The sequence below is a fragment of the Xenopus laevis genome, chromosome 9_10L (genome assembly GCF_017654675.1).
Source record: "Xenopus laevis strain J_2021 chromosome 9_10L, Xenopus_laevis_v10.1, whole genome shotgun sequence".
NCBI lineage: Eukaryota > Metazoa > Chordata > Amphibia > Anura > Pipidae > Xenopus > Xenopus laevis.
Window position 1 is genome coordinate 101,927,196 of NC_054387.1, and position 27,833 is coordinate 101,955,028.

The 27,833-nt window shown below is 39.6% G+C and overlaps 1 protein-coding gene across 1 annotated transcript in view; it reads left to right on the top strand.

The window, feature by feature from the left end:
• The window catches only part of bmerb1.L (bMERB domain containing 1 L homeolog), a 119,577-nt gene extending 95,184 nt beyond the window's left edge, over positions 1-24,393 (top strand). The window contains exons 3-6 of the mRNA XM_018236324.2: positions 19,505-19,578; positions 21,752-21,866; positions 23,297-23,379; positions 24,107-24,393. Of these exons, the coding sequence (XP_018091813.2) occupies positions 19,505-19,578; positions 21,752-21,866; positions 23,297-23,379; positions 24,107-24,219 (385 nt within the window). The 3' untranslated portion in view covers positions 24,220-24,393. The remainder of the gene's footprint in view (positions 1-19,504; positions 19,579-21,751; positions 21,867-23,296; positions 23,380-24,106) is intronic.
• The last annotated feature ends 3,440 nt before the right edge of the window (positions 24,394-27,833 follow it).

Genomic DNA, 27,833 nt, shown 5'->3' on the forward strand with positions numbered 1-27,833 from the left:
ATCGAATTGTTGCCACAAAATTCGACTTTATCAGATTAGCGTACAAAAACCCAGACTTTTTCAGATTATCCAACACAGATCACAATGTCAAGAAACAACTTCAGGGACATCTGCCATTGACTTCTACATGATCAAAAATTGAAAATAAAAATTTTCCCCTTTAAAAACTTGACCAGAAAAATTTAAGGTTTAAAAAGGCACCCCTGGGGGTTATTTACTAAAACTAGAATTGTCCTACCACAAATAATTCTTCTCAAAAAAAGTTGTAGCGAAAAAATGTTGTGACAAAATCCAGCGTCAATTCGAATAATTTGATTTGGATTTTTAGCAGCTTTGGGGTATAATAACTCTCTAAAAACTCAACCAGATTAATTTGAGGTTTAATAAATGGGCCCCTATGTGTGCGCTCATTGATGTGCCCAGTAGAATAACTTTTCATTTAAAACCAATACAATTTCTTTATTCTTCTTAAATTTAATTATGCAAATTAGGGTTCTGATTTGTTTTGGTATTTGGACAAACCCAAAAATGATGCATTCCAATATATTGGTGATGAAAAGATGAGTTTCAGTCCCCAAAATTGTGTTCCCCTTGAACTAAAGTTTGAATGTGTTCTTCAAGTTTAAATATTTGCCCTGAATTGCTACTGCCCTTTGGGCTCCAGGAGCAGGGTCACCCTTTCTATCCTCTATATATTGGATTATAAATTGTAGTACCAAAGCTTTTGCACATGCTAATTCCTTCATGATGTAACAATAGAAAAAGACTAGAGAGTAGCTACTGGATGTTGAAGGAGGCTGGAAATACTCATGGCCCCATGTGGATGTTGACTAGTGTGCAATTTCTTTTTAGGTTTGGGGTAAGTGACTAAAATGTTTTTGCTGCTGCTTGTGCTTCATACATATTGGAAACATGCTGGTGCCCAAGCAGACTGCAGAGAAACCTGTGTATTTACTATGATTATTATTCTGCCCTCCAATGGCCTGGCCGGTTATTTTAGAGATACTGTAGTTTGCTACATTTCATATTTAAATTCTATCCTTATCTCTTGTCCTCCAAATACCTGAGAAGACTCTGCTCTTTGTACTTCTCTGCTAGCATATATTTCCTTCATATACATTTTCATTGCTCTGTTAGGAGAAAGGTCCTACCATAATTAAAATTAAAAGTACAGAAAGAAATTACAGTTAATGCAAATGTGTTGTGCACTATGGAGTGCACAGGGCTGTCTCCCTGAAGCCTGGTCTGCTTTCCAGTAAAGCAGCTATTTCGTGATTTTACAAATAACTAATCCTATAGAAATGGTCAGATAAAGAGTATATTTTACAGCTTTCCCTACTCCGCACCCCTGCACAAAATGAATAGATATAATATATGTACTATGCCATCCCTTCACACATGACTGATGCACTTTTGTTAGGCTGCTGCACTTGATTTACTTACAGGAAACTAAACGGAGCCAATGTCTACAAGTCAACAGCAGTATTAATTACATGATGTAAAGAAGGTAATGATGTGCTGAATTTTCATTAGTTGAGAGAGATGCCATCTTAGGCCCAAAGATCCATAATAGAGGTGAGATCTAAAATGCATGATGGACATCTCTTATAAAGTCAATTTCACATTAGTACATTAAAACATAGAATAATAATTTAGGTTAGAAAAATACACCTATCTATCAAGCTCAACCCTTTGGGGGTTATGTACTAAAACTCATATTTATCTCATCTTTTATTAAATCAAGCTCGACCAAACTCCCATCCATGATTTTATCTTATTTATCAAGAAAATAACTAGAAAAATTTGGGTTGGGAAAAAACTCAATAAAATCGAACGAAAACTCGAATCATATGAATTTTTCAGATTTGACGCCCGTCGTTTTTTCGGTTAATTGCCCAAAACCCCCGAATTTTTCAGATTAGCGGACGAATACCAGCACAGATCACCATAATTTCAAATTGTTATAGGGACATCTGCCATTGACTTCTACATGACCTTGGCAGGTTTGAGATTGCTGATTTTTGGATTTAGACTTTTAGCAGCTTCAGGGTATAATAAATCCTGAAAGATTCAAGTATTTTTTTCATCTAAGAATCTGAGTTTTTGCACAAAAAGCCTTTCTTAGTTCATGGGTGCAATTTTGAGTTTTACTGATCTGTTCTTAACCCTGCCTGTCCCTGACCCTGTCTAGTATGCTGCCTGTCGCTGCCTGTCCTGACCTTTGCTTGTATTGACTACCCTCTTGGATCCTGCTTTTACTGTGAAATTGGTGTATCGAACTCTCTACTCTACTATTCTCTTGTTTCCTGATTCTGTACTGCTGGTCCTGATTGGTATTAACTCGGCCTGTTCCTGACCACGCTTCTTGTTCTCCGTTCCAGTTACTACGTTCGGTTCCCTTGCCTGCCCAGAACTCTCTCCCTGGTCCTATCACGCTAAGATCTGGTGGCACCCGAGTAGCGGAGGGCTCCTCCTGAAGACAAAAGTGGTTGTTATAGGTGGAAGAGTGAACCGCCACAGGGACCTTGGAGCTAGTTCTGTGATTTGGGACTCCATTTGTTGCAAATAACCCCTTTAAGCAACTCTTCTCCAACTTGACCAGTCTCTGCTCATAACTAAGACTCTCCTTTAACAACTTTGTTGCCCTTCTTTGGACTCTAATTCAAAAGCATCCCTTGTGAGCACTGAAAAAAATGCTGTTTTTGCATATTTATTTTTCCTTAGTAGTAACTGAGTAAACTAGTAAAACAGTACATTGCAGTTGATTGGACCTTTGCTGCATAAATCCATATTAGTGGCAAAAGCAGCCTATTGGGTTTTTTTTTTTAAATGTTTTAGTAGGTATTTAATTATTATTATTTAGTGCCAACATATTTTGCAATATTGTACAATAAATGGGTGCATAGAATGAACATACAGTTACATAAAAAAAAACCCTGATATCCTATAGGGCTTAACCAGAAAAGCTCAGATCCCGAGCATTCCAAATCATAGAAACCATACCTGTTTTAAGCATGTATCAAACATAAACCCTTATTAGAAACAGGCAGTTCATTAACAGTATCCTTTTAAAGTAATTAATTTCAGAATTGACCCTCCCCTCTGGCTTTTCTTCCTTCCTTTAATCTTTGCTTGATGACTCTCCTCCTAGTATGGGGCCGTGGTAAATGCTGTGTTTTCTCCTTTTGCCTATCAATTAAACACCTTGTTATGGGGGTAGCATGTGTACTTCATGTGCATGTTGTTCCCTGTTAATTGGCACTTGGGCTTTCTGTAGGTCTTCCGGGTGCAGACCTGGTCTCAGTTCAGGTTCTTTTCATTGCCACAGAAATTCTGCAGTTTCTTTTGAATCATTTCTATTTCCAGCGGCTCTACTTCCGAAGACTAACATCAAAAGCCTCAGGAGTGTACTCATCTTTCTATACACTTTCCCTCCTGTGTCATTTTGCTAGGTTTTTTGAACTAGAGGTTACATAGCAACAAAGTAAGTGAGGTTTAACAAGGTTGAAAACAAATTCTAAATCTATAAAACCTACATTTGAATCACCACACAATATATCTTTGAGCTGAAGCAGATGAACACAAACATTCCTAACAGGCCAGTGGTTACTCAAGTCTTATTGGTGAGTGAGGATGCAAAATCAAAAATCTTTTTTTTTTGGAACTTACTCCAAAAGCTGATGAATTAAATAGTCACTAGATTTATAAAGCTGAGAATGGAAAGACCTGACTTTGATTAAGGGCGTATGAGCATGAAACACATCGGGCATTCCTGGCTTGTTTTTACTCTATGGCAATAAAGATGAAAGATTTTATCTGAACCCCATTATCCAATTTGCCATTCTCTTATTCTCTGACAGAAGCGTAACTAGAGAGGGGCGGGCCCTGGCGCAGGACGCGCAGCCGGGCCCCCGCCCTGACTTTCAGCACTTCCCTAAGGATGAGTTAGACAAGGCAATGGCTGGTTTGTGCAAAAACTAAACTTTAGCCAATGGAGCCTGCAATAATAGGTCTTCTAGGTAAATACACAGGCCGGATTTGTGGAGAGGCCATCAAGGCCCGGGCCTAGGGCGGCCGGATTTTAGGGGGCGACTGCTGCCCAACCACACCTACATTGGTTTAGAAACACTGGGGATGAGCAGGAGATACAATAGTTTTTTAAATCTTTTGTGCGACAATCCCTATTGCTCCAGTCCCGATTATGAAAATTTAAATGAATAAAACGGTGGTGTGGACAGTGGGCCTACGGGCACCCGCTATGTAAATCCGTCCCTTAAAATACTATTTTTGGTGACAAGCAGGGCCGCTTTTGCCATGACGCAAGGTGAAACCCTTGCCTCAGGCTACAGCGAGCGGCCAGTTACAAGGGGCGGCAAAAAGCCGCCTCTTGTAACTTAAGAGCCGAACTTCCGGGTTTTAACCCGGAAATTCGGCTCCGCTAGTGCAAAGAGCGCTATTGCGCTCAATGCACTAGCGATACTTCCCTACTGAAACCCGCTCCGACGCTAATTTTTAAGCGCGGATCGGGAGAGGAGGGGGCGGCAGCAGCCCCAGAATCGGCGCTGGTGACAAGAGACATGAAAGCAATCAGAGACCAGGAATAAAATCTACATTTAGGGCAAAATAAGCTCTCCCAGTCTTGGGAATACCATGCACAAACAAATCCAGGCAAGGTCAAGTAGGGCCATACTAGATACACTTATAAAGATGGCAATCAAACAAGAGAGGCACAACAGTGTCATCTACTGGAAGCAGCCCATACGAGCACCAAGCAACTTGTATGAATACCTACAAAAGTAACAGCTGCTATGTGACCTTATTTTACCCAAATTCAGGCCAGATTTAGCAGATGTTGCAGATGTACTGAGTCTCCTCTCCCAAGCCTGAAATAAACCATGCATACTCTTACAGATGAACGGCCATGACGCACACTGATATAAAAAATACTACTAGTGCAACATCTTATTAAATCCTACACCATAAACAAAAAAAATGGCTAAATATTACTAAACTGCTACATATATGATTTTTTACAATATTTGAAAACCTGTAATGCAAGTGCTATTTTTCTGGCACCCTACTTTAAAGTTTTCTGCTATGCATAATTAGAGACAATATGATCCAAAGCAACTTGCCAATATTAAAAAGTTTTGAATGGTTTTCAGGTTATTTGTAAATCTAATTGATTTCATTATTAGTGTGGGCATGCCCTTAAGTAAGCTCATGTATATTATAGATGTGGATTTCTGACATATTCTCAGCTTCAAAACACTTACTGCGGAATCTGCAGATGTTATAGCGCTGAATGTAAACATTTTCAATCAAACCCAGATATACCTTAATGGGGTATTCATGGGGTTCTTCATTCATATTTCTGATGTTTTTCTTTATTTTGTAATTCTTGAAAATTTGAGTTTGAATATATTCGAAATCCTGTTTCTTTGCATTAAGTTGTGGAAAATATGTCATTCATTATCTATGCTTGTTTGTATTTCTACGTGTCAATATGAGCCGCTACTTTTCCAACTTCCAAGGCAATCTCAGTAGACGACAAGCATCCTTTATTCCTGTAGAAAGAAACCTTTGAAACAATGCAACTGGAAATTAAAAAAATACATGCTTTCACTTTCTGCTATAGAAACATATTATTCCCCCATAGGTTTCGACATTTCCAACTCACTGGTGGTCATTTACGAGCACAAATGCAGTGTGGAAGGCTTCATTTTCGATACAATTTACATTTAAATGTTTTTTTTACAATAATTTCACCGCCATTTTAATCTGCATATTTTCACTCTGCTAGCACCCAGGGTCATTAAGATGATGAATCAATTAGACAGTCATAGTCCTATCAGGGGAGGTGACAAGGAGAATCAACAGAAAACAACAGTATAACTAGCTTCTTCTGTGCCTCCTACAAAACAATTGTGGGTCCCCAACACACTGCATTTGTAAAGTGTGCTGTGTACAGCAGATCCCATGATCAATCCAGGGCCCCCTCTCTCCCGGGTCTGCTGTTCAGTAGTTACGTTACTGTCAGAAAATGAAATTTTAGTACAGGCATGGGATCTATTATGCAGAAAAGTGTTATCCAGAAAGTTCCGAATTACAGGAAGGCCATCTTCCATAAACTCTATTTTAATCAAGTAATTCCAAATTTTCCTTTTTCCTTAGTAACAATAAAACAGTAACTAACTAAGAAATACAGTGACATTACAATAACGCCCAGGGACCCCCTGCAGAAAATATTTGCCGGGGCCCAGCACACAAAGGAGCTCTTACAAGGCCCTCCATCCACCCACCTGCCCAATCACACCACCCAGGGCCACCATTACAAAGCACGGGGACCCGTACAACAAGCCCCACCCCAGATCCAGCCCACCCCACACCACAGTTAAAAGACCACATAGACATCAGTGCAAAAAAATGGAAACCCCCCCCACACAAAAACAAGTTAGAAAAAGTCATTGGTGGTCAGGGCCACTTATAAGTTAAAAAAAAAACATAAAAACCAAAAACATTGGTGCCAGGGCCCCCATAAAGGTTTTTAAAAAAAATCATTGGTGGTCAGGTCCCCCCATAAGTTAAAAAAAAAACATTGGTGTCAGGGCCCCCCATAAAAGTTCAGGGCCAGGCCACTGGTAAAACTGCTGCTTCCGTGCGGTGCGTATGCGCGAACTCCCACTATCGTGAACATGTGCGAACTGGCGCTCTTGCGCGCATGTGCCTTTTGTCGTTCGCGCTTATGCGCCAATTGATGTTCATGCGCATGCACGGAACCACAACTACGGAGCCAAATAGAAAAAACTTTTGGGGAGAGGCGTCGGATATGGGGTAGGTATGTGCCTACTCTGCCTACCCCTAGTTCCGGCCCTGCCCTACTTACAAGTTAAATAGAAACATTGGTGCCCCAAAGAATTTTTTTTAAAAAAAACATTGGTGGCAGGGACCAAAAGGGTATTAAAATAATGCATTGGTGGCCCGGAGTTTTATAAAATAAAGAAAAACACATTGGTGTTCAGCAGAACTGAACTCAGTTCACGTCGCTCCTTTGTGGCTTCGGGTATTTTTGCGTGTTCGGCGCGGTTTCGGGGCCTGGCTATTTTGAACTGTGGCCCCTTTTTATGCCCGGCACAACAGTACCCCTGTGCCCCCCCTGATGGCGGCCTTAACCAGGCCCGGATTTGTGGCGAGGCCACATAGGCCCGGGCCTAGGGCAGCACATTTTTCGTTCGGGGTGGCATGCCGCCCAGCCACTCTATGGGGAGCACTGGGGGGACGCGCTTCTCCCCAGTGCTCTGGCGCTTGCATGCCAGCGCTTTTGCGCCTGCATGAGGTAGTATGTGTGGGCGCTAGGACAGCATGGACCATGCGGCTTAGGGGCGCCCACCCAGCAAATCTGGCGCTGGCCCTGACACCACCCGTTCCAAGCCTACTTGCGTTGGTGATATCTGGGCCCCCCTTTCCCCCGCCCTCTTTCCCTGTGACCATGGGGACTGCATCCTTTGTAGTTAAGCCACTGAAGATATAATAATTGCAGTGAAAACAATTCTATTGGGTTTTTATTAGCATTTAAATAATTTTTAGTAGACTTAAGGTATGGTGATACAAATTACATTAAGATCTGTTATCCGGAAAACCTGAGGTCCCAAGCATTCTGGAGAACAGCTCTCATACCAGTTTTATATTTCACTTTTTTTGTTTGTATGTGTTTTTTTTTACTTTTTTTACTACTTTGTTCTCAAGCCTAGAATTTAAATAATAGCTGTCACTTTCTGTAGGTAGTGTCGGTCCATAATGCAATTTTTCCCATTTGATAGTTTGGGCAAAAAAAACAAACTAAGTAGCCTTGGCTCAATCAACGGCTGAAATATTTCAATAAAACATCTTCCCATTCCTATGTTTTTGCAAGCTGAAAGTGCATCTTCTTGATTATTTGATGTGCGAAGCAGAAGTGATTCATGTAATTTCTTCAGCGCTGTCCTGGAGGAACAATGTTCTAGAGGAGACTGAGGTTTTTTATTTTTTTTAATAAGCATTTAACAAGCCAGTGAACTTTGCTGTGTATAGTCTCTAAAGTACTGGCCTGATTGCCCAGGCTGTCAGAGACCCTTAAAGGGATACTGTCATGGGAAAAAAAAATTTTTTCAAAATGAATCAGTTAATAGTGCTGCTCCAGCAGAATTCTGCACTGAAATCCATTTCTCAAAAGAGCAAACAGATTTTTTTATATTCAATTTTGAAATCTGACATGGGGCTAGACATTTTGTCAATTTCCCAGCTGCCCCATGTCATGTGACTTGTGCCTGCACTTTAGGAGAGAAATGCTTTCTGGCAGGCTGCTGTTTTTCCTTCTCAATGTAACTGAATGTGTCCCAGTGGGACATGGGTTTTTACTATTGAGTGTTGTTCTTAGATCTACCAGGCAGCTGTTATCTTGTGTTAGGGAGCTGTTATCTGGTTACCTTCCCATTGTGCTTTTGTTTGGCTGCTGGGGGGGAAAAGGGAGGGGGTGATATCACTCCAACTTGCAGTACAGTAGTAAAGAGTGATTGAAGTTTATCAGAGCACAAGTCACATGACCAGGGGCTGCTGGGAAATTGACAAAATGTCTAGCCCCATGTCAGATTTCAAAATTGAATATAAAAAAATCTGTTTGCTCTTTTGAGAAATGGATTTCAGTGCAGAATTCTGCTGGAGCAGCACTATTAACTGATTCATTTTGAAAAAATTTTTTTTTCCCATGACAGTATCCCTTTAAGGATTCATTGTGGAAAGCCATAGCTGGAGCCATACGTTACTCTGCTAATGAACAGGCCAGTCTTCTGAATCCTTCTCTTCTAATAACTCCCCGGTTCCTTTAGGGATACAAGATAAATAACAGAATATCAAACAAGAACAACATATTTCAGTTGCATGACTTTTGTCCGAATGCGTGGGGTTGCTGATACATTCCTGATTCTCTGCTGTTGTTTGTAGGGGATTGAGAGCAAACTGGGTTAAATCTGATTAAAACTGGAGAGCGAATAGATGAAAATTATCATGATCACCTCAGCTTTTCAGCTTGATTGCCCCGTGCATTTAAGCAATATGGCCTGAGTGGTTCATTTGCTTTGCTCTTTGCACAGGTTCATTAGCAGAATGCTATTCTACATGGGCACGATTCATTAAAGGGTTTTCAAACAGCTTTCAAGCTAAATGCTTAAGGGAAATGGAACTGAAAATAAATATACATAAAATAAACAAAGTAAATGGGTAAAGATGTTTTTTTCGACTCTTGCCACAATAAGAGCCGTAAGCCCAGCGATGACATTCAGTAAATGGGAAAGTGAACATGTGTTGCATGAGTCATGGCGCTGTCTGTTTATCACCATGGTATTGGGTTCAGGGAACAGATCAAGCGTCAGGGAAAATCTCCAATGCTTCATTTAACTGATTGTTAACTTTCTCTAGCCCACAGGAGAATTGCTATTCTGGTTATGTCAATAGACAGACACTCCACTGTAATTGAATTTTATAAATATACAGTATATGGTCCCATTCAATGAGTTATGTATAAAGTCAATAAAGCATGCATGTAAAATAATTGTCATAAAGAAATTTACTTTCAAACATTTGGTCATGGATCCACTTAGCTACCAACATAGAAAAAAATCTCTATGTTGTTAGCTAAGGGGTGCCATGGCTGAATGTTTGACCTCTAGGGTGAGCTTGAATCCAAAAAATCCAAAAACCACTGTATTTGATTGAAAATAACTGTAAATTGTTACATGGACATTAAAGGCAGATTTAGCAAGGGTTGAAGTGAAAATTCAAACTTCAAATTTGAGTTTTTGAGTTTATTTTAGTGTAATTCGACTAGGGAATAGCTAAAATTCGATTCGAGTTTTTAAAAAAATTCAAATTTTGTAATTTATCATATACTGGCCCTTTAAGAATTCAAATTAGACTATTTACCACCTTAAACCTGCTGAATTGCTGTTTAAGTCTATGGGGGATGTCCTGGAATCATTTTGTAGTTGTTTGGAGACATCCTGAAAATCAAGTTTTTTTTGTGAAAAACTGTAATCGAATTCAATTAGAGTTTGCAGGTTGATCCAAATAACCCGAATTTGAAAAATATGATTCATTTAAAAAAATTTGTTTGGCTGTTTTTTTCTTGAATTTCGAGTTCATAGGAGTTTTTATAAAACTCCTATGAACTCGAAATTCAACCCTTGATAAATCTGCCCCTTATGCATTCCACGTTGTCTGGAAAGTATATACTGGTCTTCTTATCTTTGCCTTCCCTACTAATAACATTTGCATCAAGTATTAACTGGCCAGTCAGGTAAGAAACTGTCAAGGAGGCAATTGCGTGGGCATTAGACACTGTCAAACTGAACTTCATGTAGCGAGGCTGCCCCAAGCTCTTTCACTCCCTCTCAAGGAAGAACCCATCTTGTAGGGATGAACCTAACCTTAAAGAGGGTTTATATTCTCTCAGGAGGGACCAGGTTTACACATTTCCTACACACATGTTCAGTTTTATGTAGGATGATTGAAAGTGCATGAGTATTTGTCACTTTCTCTCTAATTCCCACTAGGTGTTGCCTAGCTGGAAATGCCTCAGACTTCATGTCTACTTTATTGTAGCCAAAGGCTTAGTTTTAACCTAATTAAACAAATCTCACGTATTTCTCTGATGAGATGGAGGTGGGGTTCCAACAAGATTTTCTGCTTCCTCCCTCCTGTCTGATTTTTGCTGGAGGGTAAACTATATAATATATATATATATATATTAATTTGTGCATAATCAATAGATTTTCCTATATTGAAGGACCAATTATGCTAAAAATGCAGGTTTTTTTAATACCTTAAAATATAATCTACTGTTACCCTGTGCTGATAAAAGTGGTGTGTGCTCTTCAGTAGCTTTAATTTAGATTGTATAAATAAGTTGCTCATTTGCCAAGGGTAAGCTACAGTAAGGCAGAGGGGCCCATGTTGCATACCAGAAAACAGATAAAACAGTAGGGTTCCCCCAATCATAACTGTCCAGCATTGAGGGAGGGTGGCAGTGACATCACAAGGTTTATTTGGGAGTGAGGAGTAAGTGTTTTGGGGTGAGGATTGCTGGGAAAATTACATATTGGGTCCATGGGAGGTCCTGGAGAGTGGGTTGGATCCCTAAGAATAAGTGATGCAAGGGGTACATTTAAGAAACAACCTTAGTAAGTAGCCACATACAGGCCAAGTGCAAGATGTGCATCTCCCTCTTATTGTGGCCGAGGGGTGCGGACCCAGGCGCTATCGCACCCCCCGCACCCCTGGTAGTTACGCCACTGGTTTGAGTACTTAAATGCCTTATAAATTCTGTGCAAACTATTTGATTTGCAATGTAGGACAATAACATAGTGCCTTAGCTATCTGTACACTTATATTTGGCAGTTTTTAAGCTAATTGTAGCCTAGGGTGCTCAACAAAAATGATTTACACAAAAAGTTGCTTATTTTTAAATGGTGTGTCAGGGAGTGGCACATCGGCAGTTGCAAAGACCAAACTCAGCTATGACTGGCAGGTGCTCCCACCCATCTGTCGAAGCTAATAATTAAAGGCCGCCCTACCTCCTGCACCTGATCTGTTATTAGCTTTTTTTAGGTAAATGCACAATCAAGGATCAGAAATGCATTGCTACTGTAAAAGGCAGATTTATCAAGGGTCGAATTTCAAATAAAAAAAACTTCGAAATTCGAATAAAAAAAGACCAACCGAAATATATTAAAAAGATCTAGGTTCTTTTTTAGGGCAAATAGGCCGTTTTTATTCGAATTCGAATCGTACGGATCAAAGTAACATCGTATTTGATCTAATTAGATTTTTACAAAGTCCACAATTGACTCCAAGTAGGTTCTAGGAGGTCCCCCATAGGCTATAACAGCAATTCAAAGGTTTTAGATGGCGAATGGTCAAAGTCAAATTTTTAAAGCAACAGTACATGATAAATTTCAATATTCAAATTTTCGATTTTTTATTTTCAAATAGCTCGAAATTGAATTTTTTTAATTTGAATTTTCACTTCGACCCTTGATAAATCTGCCCCTAATTGTAGAAGTGTCATTATTCCAAAAAGATAATAATAATAATTGTATATCCTGATATAGTGCATTATCTCTGTCAATCCATATTATGAACAGAGAAGAAAGTTTATGCAAGGTTTCCTCCCACCTAAATCGAGTTGTTTACACTGGGTCGTTAATTCCATGAAACATTTTAAAACTGAGTCAATATCATTGTACAGAACAGATGGACAGACATTTGGAATGAGTAATGTCAACAGGAGGTGCCTGCAGTTGTTTACAAACACCTCAAAAATATGTACAATATAAATCTGTATATTTAATAGCTAAGTACCTACCAATAACAAATACAAAGGGGGGTTGTGGGAGCACTCACATTGCTAAGTAAAAATGTATATAAGTATAAGGGAAGTGCTACAGACATAGCCAAATGGGTCAGTGCACATTCCCCGGGCCCCTGTCTAAGTAATTCAGTAGATATGCAAATGCATGTGTTCACAAAGACAGGGGTTTTTTAGTTACAAAGTTATGATCATAAAGTTGATAAGCCACCATACCACGTCAAGGTAAACCCCATATGGCGGTCCCTAACTTGTTTACCTCCAGTCATAGTATTGAGGATCCTTATGCCTCTCTGCATAATAGCATTAGTTGAAGTAGAAGTCTGCTGAACCTTGGTTTATGCGGTCGGCCCTACCTGTCAGTGCAGGACGTCTGGGGTTAATGTTCTCTCCTCTGGAGGCAGAACAAACAGTAACTGTTTCTTGAGCTCCTTCTCTTCCCGTTCTCCACTTCCTCCCATCAGTTTTTTGTTTGTCCTGCTCGGGGGCGGACATATCTTCCTCCTCTCCATAAAAATGTATTAATTAAAGAAGATTATCAAGCTTTCATCACAAGAAAAAGGTGCTTGAGTGCTCCTAGTAAGTGAGCCCCCTGTGTGCTACTGTTAGTCAGAGCCCAGAACGAAGATCTTGGCGAGCTCCAGGGTTAAGCCCTTTTCTAATGTATGCTTCCCTAGTATGCATGTGTGTCTCATTCATGCCTGAGCCCCCCCCTTCATGTTGGCGCGCTCCCCAGATGAGCCCCTATCCTTAGTGCTCTCCGTTGTCATCTCCCACACTTTGAGTCCTGTTGATCTTTTCTGTGCGCCAGTCTGTGTGTGCTGCTTCTGCTGAGCCCCTTACCGAACCATCCGGTTGGGTTTCCACCTTCAGCGCATCGCGCTGCAGGTTCAGGAGCGGTTCCGGACTACAAGTCCCACAATGCAGCAGTCAGTCTGGCGCAAAGTGGATGCGTGACGCCACTTCCGCCGATCCTTGTTACACTAGTGTGCATTCAGCGCTGTTGTGTTTTCAAGCCTAATCCTTATCATGGCGGCTAAGGAAGACTTAATGGAACTGATCAGACGACATTCTAAGATCACTGGGACTAATGGCGTCTTCCATCGATGCTGTTCCCTTTGCACGCTTCCACATTCGACCATTGCAGAACCATTTCCTCAAATACTGGAACAAGAACCATCAGGATCTATCCCAGACCATTTCATTGTCCCCACAAGTCAAAACCACTCTTTGATGGTGGCTCCAACCAGACAATGTATTAACAGGGAAACTCTGGCAGACACCAGAACCAGCAGTCATCGCAACGGATGCCAGTCTGTCCGGTTGGGGAGCACAATGGAAACTTTAATCTTGCCAAGGGACATGGTCGCGGCAAGAGACAAATCTCCACATCAATATCCTGGAGATTCGAGCAATTTTCAATGCACTCACTTTTTGGCAACATCTCCTCCAAAACTCTTACATCCGAGTCCAGTCGGACAATGGAACAGCAGTAGCCTACCTCAACAGGCAAGGGGGTACCAAGAGCAAGAGAGTCATGTCCGAAATCTCAAGGATTCTCTCCTGGGCAGAAGCCCACAAAGTGCACATATCGGCGGTCTATATCCCAGGTATACAGAACTGGCAGGCAGATTTCATCAGCCGGAACACATTATACCCGGGGGAATGGATGCTTCACAGACATGTTTTTCAACAAATAGTCAACCGATGGAGCAACCCTTGTGTGGACAGAATGGCACCCAGAAACAACACACAATGCCAACGATTTTTCTCCAGGGTCCAGGATCCTCTTGCGGAGGATGTAGACGCCTTAACTACTCCTTGGTCTTTTCACCTAGGTAATGCCTTTCCACCGATTCCGATGATTCCCAGACTACTGGCAAAGATACGCAGGGAGATGGTTTCCACAATATTGTTGGCGCCCGCATGGCCACAAAGGACTTGATTAGCCGACATAGTCAGTATGACAGTGGGCACACCATTCACTCTGCCTCTCAAGCCAGACCTTCTGACTTAAGGTCCCATCTGGTTTCCAGACATTCACAAATTGCATCTCACTGCATGGCTGTTGTATCCCAAACATGGATGCTAAAAGGGTTTTCACAGTCAGTTATTGAGACTTTAATGGCAGCACATAGAACTTCTACAGTGAAGGCCTATCATAGAGTTTGGTCCATTTTCTTCAAATGGTGCACAGCCAAAATACTGGAATGGAAATCATGTTCCTCACCACAAATTCTTCAATTTCTCCAAGATGGAGCTGACAAAAGTCTCAGTGTGTCTTTACTTAAAGTTCAACTTTCAGCACTGGCCGCTCTATTACACAAACAATGGGCCATCCTACCTGAGTTCAGATTATTTTTTCGAGCAATGTTGAGGATATGTCCTCCATTACGAGATCCTACACTTCCTTGGGACCTCAACTTAGTTCTAAACTGCCTTCAGCATCATCCTTTTGAACCAATTGACTCTTTGGACATTAAATTGCTAACGTTAAAACAGTTTTCCTTTTTGCTATTTGTTCAGCTAAAAGAGTTTCAGATATAGCAGCACTTTCCTGCAACTCTCCGTAGTTAGTTGTTCACGCAGACAGAGCGGTACTCAGGACCATACCATCTTTTTTACCCAAAGTGGTTTCTCCTTTCCACATCAATCAAGAGATTGTTATTCCAGCTTTTTCCCAGGATTCGTCTAATGAAGAAGATTCCAGTCTCCTGACACTAGATCCAGTCAGAGCACTACAAGAGTATGTCAACAAGACTAAAGCACATCAAAAATCAGAGTCTCTCTTCATTCTGCACAGTGGGCAAAATGCAGGTCAGAAGGCGTCAAAATGCACTAGATGGATTGTGTCCACCATACAGACAGCTTCTTCACTGGCAAAAAAACAATCTCCAGATCATAATACAGCTCATTCTACAAGAAAGATAGGTACTTCCTGGGCCTGTCTCACCAGAGAAAATTTGCAGAGCAGCAACTTGGTCTTCGCTGCACACTTTTTCCAGATTTTCCAGACTGAATTTGCAACACAAAGCCGACTCACAATTCGGCAGAGGGGTCCTGCAAGCAGCAACTACAGTTTAAACAAGTTGATTATGTATATAGTTCCCTCCCTATTTTTGGATGGCTTTGGGACTTCCCCAGACTTCCTGCATAAAGGAGATTTCCTTACAGATAAATCCCTTTTGCGTAGGCCCGTACTGTCAGTGCAGCATCCCACTCTTTTTTTGCGGATGCCGCGGTTTTTCGTACCATAGTAAGATTCAGAACGGGAAGAGGAGGAGCTCAAGAAAGAGTTACTGTTTGTCCTCCCTCCAGAGGAGAGAACATTAACCCCAGACGTCCTGCACTGACCGTACGGGCCTATGCAAAAGGGATTTATCGGTAAGAAAATCTCCTTTCAGTCTGAGGGCTAGATCCTCCCCCGCTGCTAGCTTACAGCTTTTAAAAGAGAGTGATTGCCCAAACCAACGCCCATTTTCTAAAAAAAGTATAACATGAAAATGGCAAAGACAAAATAAAATTAAATATATAAGTGCACACTTAGAAAGTGTACATATATGTATATGTATTAGTACAGGTATAAATAAGTAAGAATATAAATGTGAACTAAAATAAGTAAAGGACAACTTAAATAGTGTAATAATGAAACCAAGGTTCAGCAGATTCTACTTCAACTAATGCTATTATGCAGAGAGGCACAGGATCCTCTATACTATGATCACAAACAAAAAAAGGGAGCACCACCCATCAATTTGAGAAAAACAGTAGATGGTGTGCAGGGTTAAGAAGATAAGTGCATAAAAAAAGAGAAAGTTAACCCTTGAAATTGCACCACCCCATCGTAAGACCCGATAACTCAAAGAACATGGTTAAAACGTAACTTTTACTAATGTATTAAATAAAATAAAATCGTGAGTCCAGGAAACCATTAAAAATGAAACTAGGACCAGGGAGACCTCTATACTATGACCAGAGGTAAACAAGTTAGGGACCGCCATATGGGGTTTACCTTGACGTGGTATGGTGGCTTATCAACTTTATGATCATAACTTTGCAACTAAAAACCCCTGTCTTTGTGAACACATGCAACTTGTATATATACTGAATTACCCAGGGAATGTGCACTGATTAATTTGGCTATGTCTGTAGCACTTCCCTTATACTTATATACATTTTTACTTAGCAACGTGAGTGCTCCCACAATCCCCCTTTTGTATTTACCTACCAATAACATCTACTGTATGTTCATATAGTATTTATTTCTATTCTTTACATGTCAGAATAATTTCTCTTTGAAGCAGAAGTTCTGATGTTTTTAGCATAGTTTACCTGGTACCTCAACCAAGTGCAACAAAGCATCTGCTCCACAGTATCCATTGGAAACTTTAGCAATATTCTACACGTGGCTCCGAAATCCATGTAAGATCAAAGAAAAGGTATTTTTAAATAAAAATATCATGCTTTCTAGCACTTTACAGGGTGCATAATAAAGATTTTAGAATTCAATTTGCATTGTCACTTTAATGCCATGGTACACTTTGCAAAATATTGGTGTCATTTCATTGGCGTAAAGATACTGTAAATTTATTCATATGCAAGGATGCTTTATAAACATGCCATTTATTTTACACTTTTTGTTTGTAAAACATTTATCATGTCTTTAATAATATACCCCTATGTGCAAATACATAGCAGAAATTCTCATCTCCTGGCCTTTTAATCAATTTAGCTACTACTGTGTTTTTAACATTTGTTGTTAACTTTTAATTTAACTTTTAGTATGAGTTAGTGAGTGATATTCTTAGATAGTTTTCATTTTTTATTATTTGTGTTTTTTTAATTATTTAGCTTTTTATTCAGCAGTTCTCCTGATTGCAGTTTCAGCAAGCTGGTTGCTAGGGGCCATATTACCCTAGCAACCATGCATTAATTAGAATTAGAGACTGGTATATGAATAGGAGTGGGCCTGAATCAAAAGTGGAGTAATAAAAAGTAGCTATAACAAAAAATATGTATCCTTACACAGCATGCATTTGTTTTTTAGATGGGGTCAGTGACCCCCATTTGAAAGCTTGAAAGAGTCAGAGGAAAAAGGCAAATTATTAAAAAAAACTAATAAATGAAGGCCAATTGGATGGTTGCATAGAATTGGCCATTGTATAACTTACAAGTGAACCAGGGGATGCAGCTCTGCAGTTTGCAATCTCCGCAATGTGGTTGCTCAGGTCCTAATTACCATAGCAACCATGCATTGATTTGAATAAGAGACTGGTATATGAACAGGAGAGAACCTGAATAGCAAGATGAGTAATAAAAAGTAGCAATAGAAATAAATTTGTAGCTTTTCAGAGTATTCTTTTTTTTAGATGGGGTCAGTGACCCCCCCCCCCCAATTGAAAGCTGGAAATAATTAAATTAAAAAAAAGGCCAAATTAAATGTTGCTGAGAATTAGGGGTAGTGGTAACAATAGGTATAAAAACACATGCTTCATACTCGCTTGAGCCATGCCTATTTCAGTATAAAGGAAACCAAGCATATTTCCATTCAACCAGCACAGAAATGTCATGTATTGCTAGTGTATGTAGCCATAACACCTGCTTGTATTGTGTTCTGTGATAAGAAACAATGCTGACGTTATAATGCACACTCCAGTAGAGAATCCTGCCCGCGTTGGCTTGTCAAAACAAATTTTTCAGCTGCAGATTACTCACGCTGCATCATCCATGAGTTGGTATTAAACAGCAGGAGAATTTTAATGATGTTGATTGCACGACAAATTGCTTTGATCCGTTCCACCACGAGAGAAAATGTGTTAGTCTGCCTGTGTGTTAAAAAGTAAAAAAAAAAAGGTACATTTGCACTGCTTAATCTATTGGCGCCATCATAAAAAGGTACAGCTGATTTATATATGATAAATACAGTATATATGTAGAATATATTTACACTGTAAGCTCTTGTGAGCAGAACGCTCTAAAGCTGTTATATATTGTAATATATAAAGTTATGGGTACCAAAATCAGAGGATACAATGTGTATGGACATTTATATGATTGAATTAAAGGGCATGTAAAGGCAAAAAAATAAAATTCCATTTTTACTTTCTTTAATGAAAAAGAAACCTATCTCCAATATACTTTAATTAAAAAATGTGTACCATTTTTATAAGAAACCTGACTGTATGCAGTGAAATTCTCCTTTCATTTACTGCTGTGGATAGGAATTGTCAGATGGTCCCTAACTGCTGAGCAGGGAAACAATCATACTTATGAACAGCAGGGGGAGCCCCCACCTTACTTCCCAGCCATGCAGAATTCAAGCAGCTTTGTTTATGACGATCCCTAAGCAGCCCAGACCACACTGAGCATGTGCACAGTCTTAGTCTTGCAAAGATGTTTAACAAAGTTACAAGATGGTGACCCCCTGTAGCCAACTTTGAAAGCATAAATTATTTGTTTGATTAGGCTTGTGGTGCAGTAAGTTCATGTTTATATTTAGTATACAAAATACAGCATTTCTAGCATTATTCTATTTTAGACTTTACATGCCCTTTAAGGAGATCAGTGGGATTTAAATAACTGGAGTGGTCATTTGGGTTTCATCTGTGATTCAATGGAGTGTTAAAGTTCAGGGCTGCCAAACTCCAAAAAGAAAAGACACAACACTAAAAAAACGATATATAGATACCTCAGAATAATATAAAAATATATGGTAACCATTAGCAATTGTTCATTGGTTAAGTTAGAGACTGGTTTAGTTAGAGTACAGTGCTTTGGTTTCAGTAATAGAGCTGAGTAGAGAGAGGTGAGTGCGCATTCCAAAACCTACATTAAACAGCCAGAAGAGGCTCGTATCTAGTGTTTATTCAAATAGGAACTCTACTACTTATCTATATAGCATTCGTCCAGGACTGCACTCTCAGCACTTCTGCCGGGCACTGGAAATGTACCTTGCCTTCTAAACACTCTGACCCAAAGCCGAGCCCTCTGTTACGCTCTCATAAAGGGAATTTATGGTTGACAGGAATACGGGTTCAAGCAAGCTTATCAACTGAACAACAGAGGAAATGTGCCCTAATGATACAATCCTTCTCTTTCTTGCAGGATTGACGATATTCAATTGTGCAAGGAAATCATGAGCCTGAAACAAGAACTCCAGACTTTGGTAGATGCCTCAGGTAATCGGTTCCATTTCAAATACCAAGGAAATAAATTGGAGGATAATAATCAAATAACAGTTTCCATACTTGTACCTTGTACTGGATCCTAACCACGTATATTTGATGTTTAAAGTATTTTTAGTAAATTTAAGGCATTGGGCACCATCTAATGTTTATAATATATTTTATATTCCACCTGCAGTTCAGACACTTCTGAATGACATATGTCTATATTTTAGTAGCAATAAGAATACATTTAAATGTTCCAGAATGATTCATTTTATGCCAATCTGCCACTGATTTGCAATTCCATGCTTAATAAATGTTGTGGCTTCTTACTGAGACCAATGTAATTTCCAGAGGATTAAGAGGACAGTGTTCCTCAGCTTAAAATGACTGTACTAAAGCCAAATATAAGAAAGCATACAGAGCCACAGGCAAATCCCATCCCACACATTTCAGAATGCGCAGCTCCGAGGCAAGCTGAGAAATAAAGCCACCATATCAAGATTTTGTTTCATGTATCAACACTGTGAAATTGTGTATATATATATATATATATTAAAAGTTCATGGAACCGAGAACAGAAATAGCCTCCGGATGTCCCAATAAACAGCGGAGGATATCCTGCTGATATGGATTTATAAGGGTGCTTAATATATTTTATATGCATTAGCACCATGGAGAATCCTTAATTTCCCTCCGGTTCACAAATATTACGTTTAACTAAACTGAGAAGGGAGTTATATTTTCAGTGATTTACAAAACTAGAAGTAATTGAACAAAAGTCCTGTTTTGCAAAAAAGTGAAACATAAATAATAATAACTGTGGGGGTTCTTGGAAGGTAATGTCTTCTCATGCCTGACACTGGCTTCTGCAGGTTGCCCAACACTTAGATTTGGGAGCAAGAAGCAAATCTATATAATAGGCAACAGGAAAATTAATTTATAAAATTCATATATTCTAAACACCCTTCCTTACACAGAAATATCTTGATCATGGCTTTCTTACAAAACAGGATAATGTTGGGTCTTTGTTAGGGCTCTTACTGACGAGCGGTTGAAGCTGCGCTCCCCTGCATCCATTTTTCAGTGTTCAGCCGCAGGGGAGCGCAGGAATAGATGCATTTAGCTTTTTTCAATGGGGCTGTACTCACACAGGCGCGTGTAGGCGCCGAATGCAGGTTGAGACGCAACATGCTGCATTTTTCCTGCGTTCGGCGCCTACACGCGCCTGTGTGAGTACAGCCCCATTGAAAAAAGCTAAATGCGTCTATTCCTGCGCTCCCCTGTGGCTGAACGCAGAAAAATGGAACGCAGGGGAGCGCAGCTTCAACCGTTCGTCAGTAAGAGCCCTTAAAGTGTCAACAACTTTCCAGCAACAATGGGTATCAGAAGGCTCCAGGCATTGTAGTAAAGGTGATGGCAACTAACAGAAACCTGAAAACAATTATAATTGGCAGATTAGTTACATCAGGTCTGTACTAGTTGACATATGAAAATGCATTTAGTGGAAACTGTGATGTGAAACCAAGTGTTACTCAGAAGCAACAAAGATGTAAATTACAATTATTTAGTCTGCTTTATTAAACCATTTATTTCCTAGGCCAGTGATCCTTAACCAGTGACTTATCAGCAACATGTTGCTCCCCAACTCCTTGGATCCCTATTTTTTAATTCTTATCTTAGAGGCAACTTTTGGTTGCATAAAAAACATTTGAATTGCCAAACAGAGCCTCCTGTAGGCTGCCAGTCCAAATTAGGGCTATCAAATAGCCAACTACAACACTTATTTGGCACTCCATTGATTTTTTTCATGTTTGTGTTGTTCCCAAACTCTTTTTACATTGAATGTGGCTCACAGGTAAAAATAGGGACCCTGTCCTTGAGCAATACCATTTTAGTAAAGCAGTGTTTTCTCAGCTGAGGGCCCTCAGCCTGAAGGCCAGTTAGAGGGGGAGATTTGGCGACAATACCTATTAGATCTACTGCATAATTCAAATTCATGAGTTTTAGCTAAAAAAAATGATTTGTTGAAAAAAATCTAAATTGAAACATGAACAGATCCTGTCTTTGAGTCCTTAAAAGTAAACCTGGAATATTGTTGCATTAATAACATGGAGGTAGAGAACAGCCAAGTTTGGGATTAGAAAAGGGAATGCAATCCTTCTTTTAATTTCATGTGTTGCAGAGAAGGAAAAAACAAATCCACAGAAGAAATGTGAAGATGAGTTGATTCAGAAGATCCAAAAGCTGGTGCAGAAAAGGGACTTCTTGGTTGATGATGCAGAAGTGGAGCGATTAAGGTAAAATTCTTGGGGACAAGAGCCTGGGACACTGTGGGGCTTATATCTTTAATACTTATTTCCACACATATGTTTCCCATAGTTCCACCACTTATCTATTTCCATCACCCTCCCAATTGCAGTTCATGAAGTACCTGCACTCTTTCTCCGTTGTACACTTCTTGGTGCTTGGTCAGATAATTACATATATAATATTTGAAGATGGACCAGCACATAAGTTTCTTGAATCACCAAGGGGCAGATGTATCAAGGGTCGAATATCGAGGGTTAATTAACCCTTAATATTCGACTGCTGAATTAAAATCCGACAACGATCGAAGGAATAATTGTTCGATCGAACAATTGGAAGGATTTTAATCCATCGATCGAAGGATTATCCTTCGATCAGAAAATTGTTAGCAAGCCTATGGGGACCTTCCCCATAGGTTAACATTGGCCTCGGTAGGTTTTAGGTGGCGAACTAGGGGGTCGAAGAAATTTTTAAAGAGTCAGTACTTCGATTATCGAATGGTCGAATATTCGAACGATTTTTAGTTCGAATCGTTCGATTCGAAGTCGAAGGTCGTTGTCGAAGTAGCCAATTCGATGGTCGAAGTAGCCAAAAAAACATTCAAAATTCGAACTATTTTTCCTCTATTCCTTCACTCGAACTCAGTGAATGGGCCCCCCAAATGTTTATTGAATCATCACTTTTGCATCCAACGTTTCGACCCTCATTGGGGCCTTTATCATCAAAATGTTGATTGCACAAGCGATGATTCAATAAACATTTGGTGATTCAAGAAGTTAGTGTACTGGTCCATCTTTAATATTATATATATTTGATATCAATTATTTTTGAAGCATTTCTCTAAACAGTACATCAAATTAAAGGAGACATATAGGATATATAAAAAAACCCTAATTTTGCAGACAATAATTTACAATATATAGTGCTGGTTTTACTTTTGGCCAGAAATGAATATTGTCTTCAAAATTAGCCCCTTTATTTGGAGCTCCCTATAGATGTTCTCTGGTCCCTGTCCTTGTTTTTAATGTAGGATGGGCTTATCTTAACAGTCCCCGCCAGAAGCACAGTAGGAGGGGGACAGTCACACAAGCAAATACAGGCTTCAGTTCCCTATCAGGTCAGCCTAGCTGCTGATTGGTTCTTATCCTACAGTGCAGTGTGCTGAGTATTGCCGGCTCCCCTGCACAGCCTGGGAAAGGAGGCAACAGGAAGTGGAACAGATGGGCGGGACAAGTATAGTTTCTGCAGAAACTTTCAATAAATCAGCCTGAAACACTATTTTTTAAAGCATATTTCTTCTATATCTAAAATAGTATAATACACTGGCACGTTCTAGTTTTTTACATAAAATGTCTCCTTTAAGATAACATTGTTACTAAATAAAAAATTCACAGATAAATAATTTTCTTCCTGCTTTCAGAGAAAAAGAAGAAGACAAAGAAATTGCAGATTTCCTCCGGATCAAATTAAAGCCCCTGGACAAAGTGACAAAACCAGTTGCTAGTAAGTGACTATTGTTGACAGTCCTAGATAATTATGATCACAGGGTGTCTCTTGCAATGTTAATTCCATCTTACAATGTTTACTTCTGACTCCACTACAATTAATAATTTTCCCTTCCCTCTGAGTTCCATATTCTCTTATCCCTACGTAACCTCTTCTCTTCAATAAATGTACCCTAGAACCCAAACCAAATATAGGGGGTGCCAGGGAACGGCAAAGGAGAAGATACTTTACAAGAACAAAGCAGCAATGACAGTGTTTTTTTAACACTTAAATGGACAATATTAAACCCAATTGATATGCAGATATGGCATCCGTTATCCAGAAAGATCCAGATTTCAGTAGACCAGCTCCCCTAGACTCAATTTTAATTAAATGATTTCCCTTTTCTCTGTAATAATAAAACAGTACCTTGTACTTGATCCCAACTAAGATATAATTAATCCTTATTGGAGGCAAAATCAGCCTATTGGGTTATTTCATGTTTAAATGTTTTTTTTAGGAGATACAAATTATGAAAATTCTCTATTTGGTCCCACGCATTTTTGATAACAGGTCCCATACCTATATAGCAGCAACCCCATCATGAAGTTTATCAGTGTATGGTATGTGCTGTGTATAACCTGCTCACCTGACTAGATGCAGGCCTGTTTGGTACTATTTGGTGTGCTTTGAGTTTCCTTAAATCCATTTCAACTTTGTAACTTGCTTTCTGTGTCCCTTACAGATACTGTATTAGAGAAGAAAGCTGACCTCCCACCCACCAAGCCTTCCATTACAAAAACAGGAATGGCCATCCTCAAAGATTGCTGTGGCACAACTCAGTGCAACGTTATGTAACACTTGCTGTCCGGACAGTGACCAGAATGCTCCAATGGGATGCTGGGTTTCACTTGAAAGGATTCAAAGCATCCAAAATCCTGCTAACCTGAACCGTATGTGCTGTAACGCATTTACCAATAGTGTATCAATAGTGAAACTCTCACTGTCGCATGGATCACTCAAAGAGCATGTCAAAAAAAAGAGGAGTGTATTTACCAAGGTACATAATATACAAGTTGGCCAGCAGTCATTCCTGGTTTGTAACAGCTATTAGTAAAAAGTGTTCCGGCCCCTAGTGAGAGAAGGAAGCAGCAGTATGTGTGTACTTACGAATGACCATGCATAGTGAGCCTCATAAACATCCAACCTGAATAATGCAGCTACTACACACAGGGACAGGAATACTTATAATATTATTACACTGCCATTAAACTACACTATTGGTGGATAGAAATCACATGGGCCAATTTTTTCATTTACATTTTTGTTGGGGGTGGGGGGAGCCATTGTTCCTTCTTCCAGTTACTTGGTTTCTTTCTGGGAGGGTAGCCCAAGTATACATAGCACAAATGTTTCGACTGAAGATGACAAATTATCCCTGAAATATTTGGGGGAATTTTCAAGTGGATGCTTGCTGAATATTAACTATATAAAGTTGGATTATTATTTCTAGACCCGGATTGGCAATCTGTGGATTCTGGCAAATGCCAAAGGGGCTGCAATAAGATACCATCCATAGACAGTCACTATTAATTGGACTGGTGGGAGGCTGCTTGGGCCTTAGTGTATTTGAAATACCAGGGCCTATTTGAATCACAGTCCAGGCCTGATTTTGTACATATAGGGGCATTTAAGACCTCCAGCAACCTGCCCTAGCTCCAAATATACCAGATAAAAAACAGCACAGGATATACTACAAAATTGGAATTATGAAGTGCACAAAGGAATAATTGTTTGGCACCTTTGTGTATCTAGTGTTTAACTAGAATAAGAAATATAGCTGGGACATCTGGAAAGTAAGCAGGAAAATTTGTTGTGCCACCTGTTTACCCATCTTATTAATATGCCCCCAAGTGTCCACTTTATTTAAGCATCATGCGTATCATGTGCTCCTTTCCCTTGATCTCTAGGCTGAGGTGTTGCAATGATCCATGTTCATGAACTGCATTTCATTCAGACCGCTTTTATTAGCACAGCAAACCCGGAGAGCAGTGATTTCTTCCTATGAACACAAACACTTGGTCAACGCAGAGACCCTTTCTGAATCCACAAACTTACATGCACTGATGTGTGATTGATTTCATAGAAAGAACGTGGGGAACATAGACAGCACAGCAAATACTTTGTACCAGGATTGTGCCGGTTGGATGTGCTTGTGTAGATCACAGTTGAGGTGCACCAGCTTCACTCAACTACCCTAAACAACCCAGAGACAATCTATTTATAAGAAGGACCCTAAATTACTCCCAAACAATTGTTTATCATTAAAAGGAAAGAAGACTTACATGGGCTGACCTTTTGGTTATCTAATCCATTGGCTCACAAGTAGAAGGTGTGGGATTTTCCTATCGATTCAGATGGCTAAGTAGCAATGTTCCATTTAATTTGGACCAAATGATTGGATCTGAGGAGCTACACCTTCTCTCAAATCTTCACCTGTCTATAAGAGGCAATAGCAGGTTAAGGGGCTTACTGTATTTATCAAAGAATGATGTGTTTTCACGGAAAAAAAATTTTTTTCTAGGTTCGTTTTCAGTAAAAAATCTAATTTTCAGGTAAAAAAAAATGTTTATATAAAAATACTAACATTTTTCTAGATTTATTATACCCCAAAGCTAAAAATGGCTCAAATCTGAAAATACTCCAGCTAAAACCTGTCGACGTCATGTAGAAGTCAATGGCAGAAGTCCCTTGAACCATTTAAAACTGTTTTTCAGTGGGTTTTGCTGAAAAACTCTAGTTAATTCAAGATATTCAGGTTTTTTCTTTTGTTTTTAACCCCCAAGTTTTTTTCTTAAATTAGAAAACATTCAAGTTCTGAGTTCATTTGAGGTATAAAAAAAAAACTCTGAAACCTCTGAGACTCTGCCTTTGATAAATAACCCCCAAGTCTTCAGTTTGGACAAAACCACTTTGCAGGGTAATCTATGAAAACCCTTTCCCCCAAAGAGCCATATGTACCTTGAAAGTTGGGCAGTATGGTTAAAAGCGCTGTATAAATTTTGGCATGTATAGCCAACCTATAGTTAGTATTGGTACAGGTATGGGATGTATTAACCAGAAAGCTTGGGACATGGAGTTTTTTCAGATAAAGCTGGCCATAGACACAAATATCCGATCGTTCGAATCATCGATGTACCCATCTCCCGACGTGCCATTAACCTTCAGTTAAAAAAGGAGGCCTGGTGATATTCGCCATTTTTTTATTTGGCTGCAGGTAGGGTCAGGGGGAACAATCGGGGATGGGGAGAGGCAGGGGACCCCACAGGGATGCAAGTGTGGTGCCATCTAGAGACTTGCACCTAATCCAGCCCTCGCCTAATTGACTGCACTTTAACTACAGCTCTCCGCTTCCGCTGGCAGTCTCCCACTGAAAATCATCAATACACGCAGAGATATATCGGCAGTCGTCAGAAATTTTCAAGCCTGTCCGATCGACTGAACGGCATGACACGACAGGACACTCCACACTTGATCCGAAAATCCTATGAATACGATCAGATCTTTGCGTCTATGGCCAGCTTAAGGCATCACCATACCAAAGCATTTAAAAAGTAAATTCAAATTTTTGCTTATTTATTACAAGAATTTTAATGTAAAAAAACTTGTTTGAATAAAATGGCGAAAAACAACTGGAATTCATCGAATTTGTATTCACCGTTGAAAAACTTGAAAATGTTGAATTGAAAAAATGGCTTCAATTTTGCCTAGGACACCTCCCATTGACTTCTGCATGAACTTACAAGTTTTTAGACGGTGACATTTTACATTCAAGTTTTTTGTGCTTAATAAATACAAAACATTAAAGTTTTTGTAACTATAAATCGAATTTGTTCTAGCACAAATAAATTCTAAATGCGGCAAAGATTCTAACTGAAACATAGATCAGCCCCTTCGGCTTGAGCTGGTGGCTAGCCTTTAGCTTTAACAGAAGTTTTGCCAGAGCTAAAGACTTTTGACCACAAATTGGACAAAACTTTCCCTTTTCAGTGTGACAATCTGCAACATTCGCAGGGAGTATTCACATAGGGAAGAGGATGGAAATGACTCCCATATGACCTAGAGGCAAGCAAAATATTACTGGTGGGTATACAAGAATACACTATTTTTAAAGGCTTCTCTGTAAGGCTTGTATTACATTTTCTTGTTGGTATGTGTTACTGTCCCTTATATTACTGTTACCTTAGACTAGTATAACTATGTTACCAGATACGTGTAAAATGGATGATCCAAATCCAGCACTTTTGTAGACATGGTTTGGCATTTGTCATGAACACGGCATTGTACAAAAAAATGAAGTAACTTGTCAATCAAATATCTGTAGCATTGTGGGTTACAAAATGTATATTATATTGTTGCAATATGAAGATTGAACAAAGGGAAAATGGAGAATAGTTTTGCACGTTCAAGAG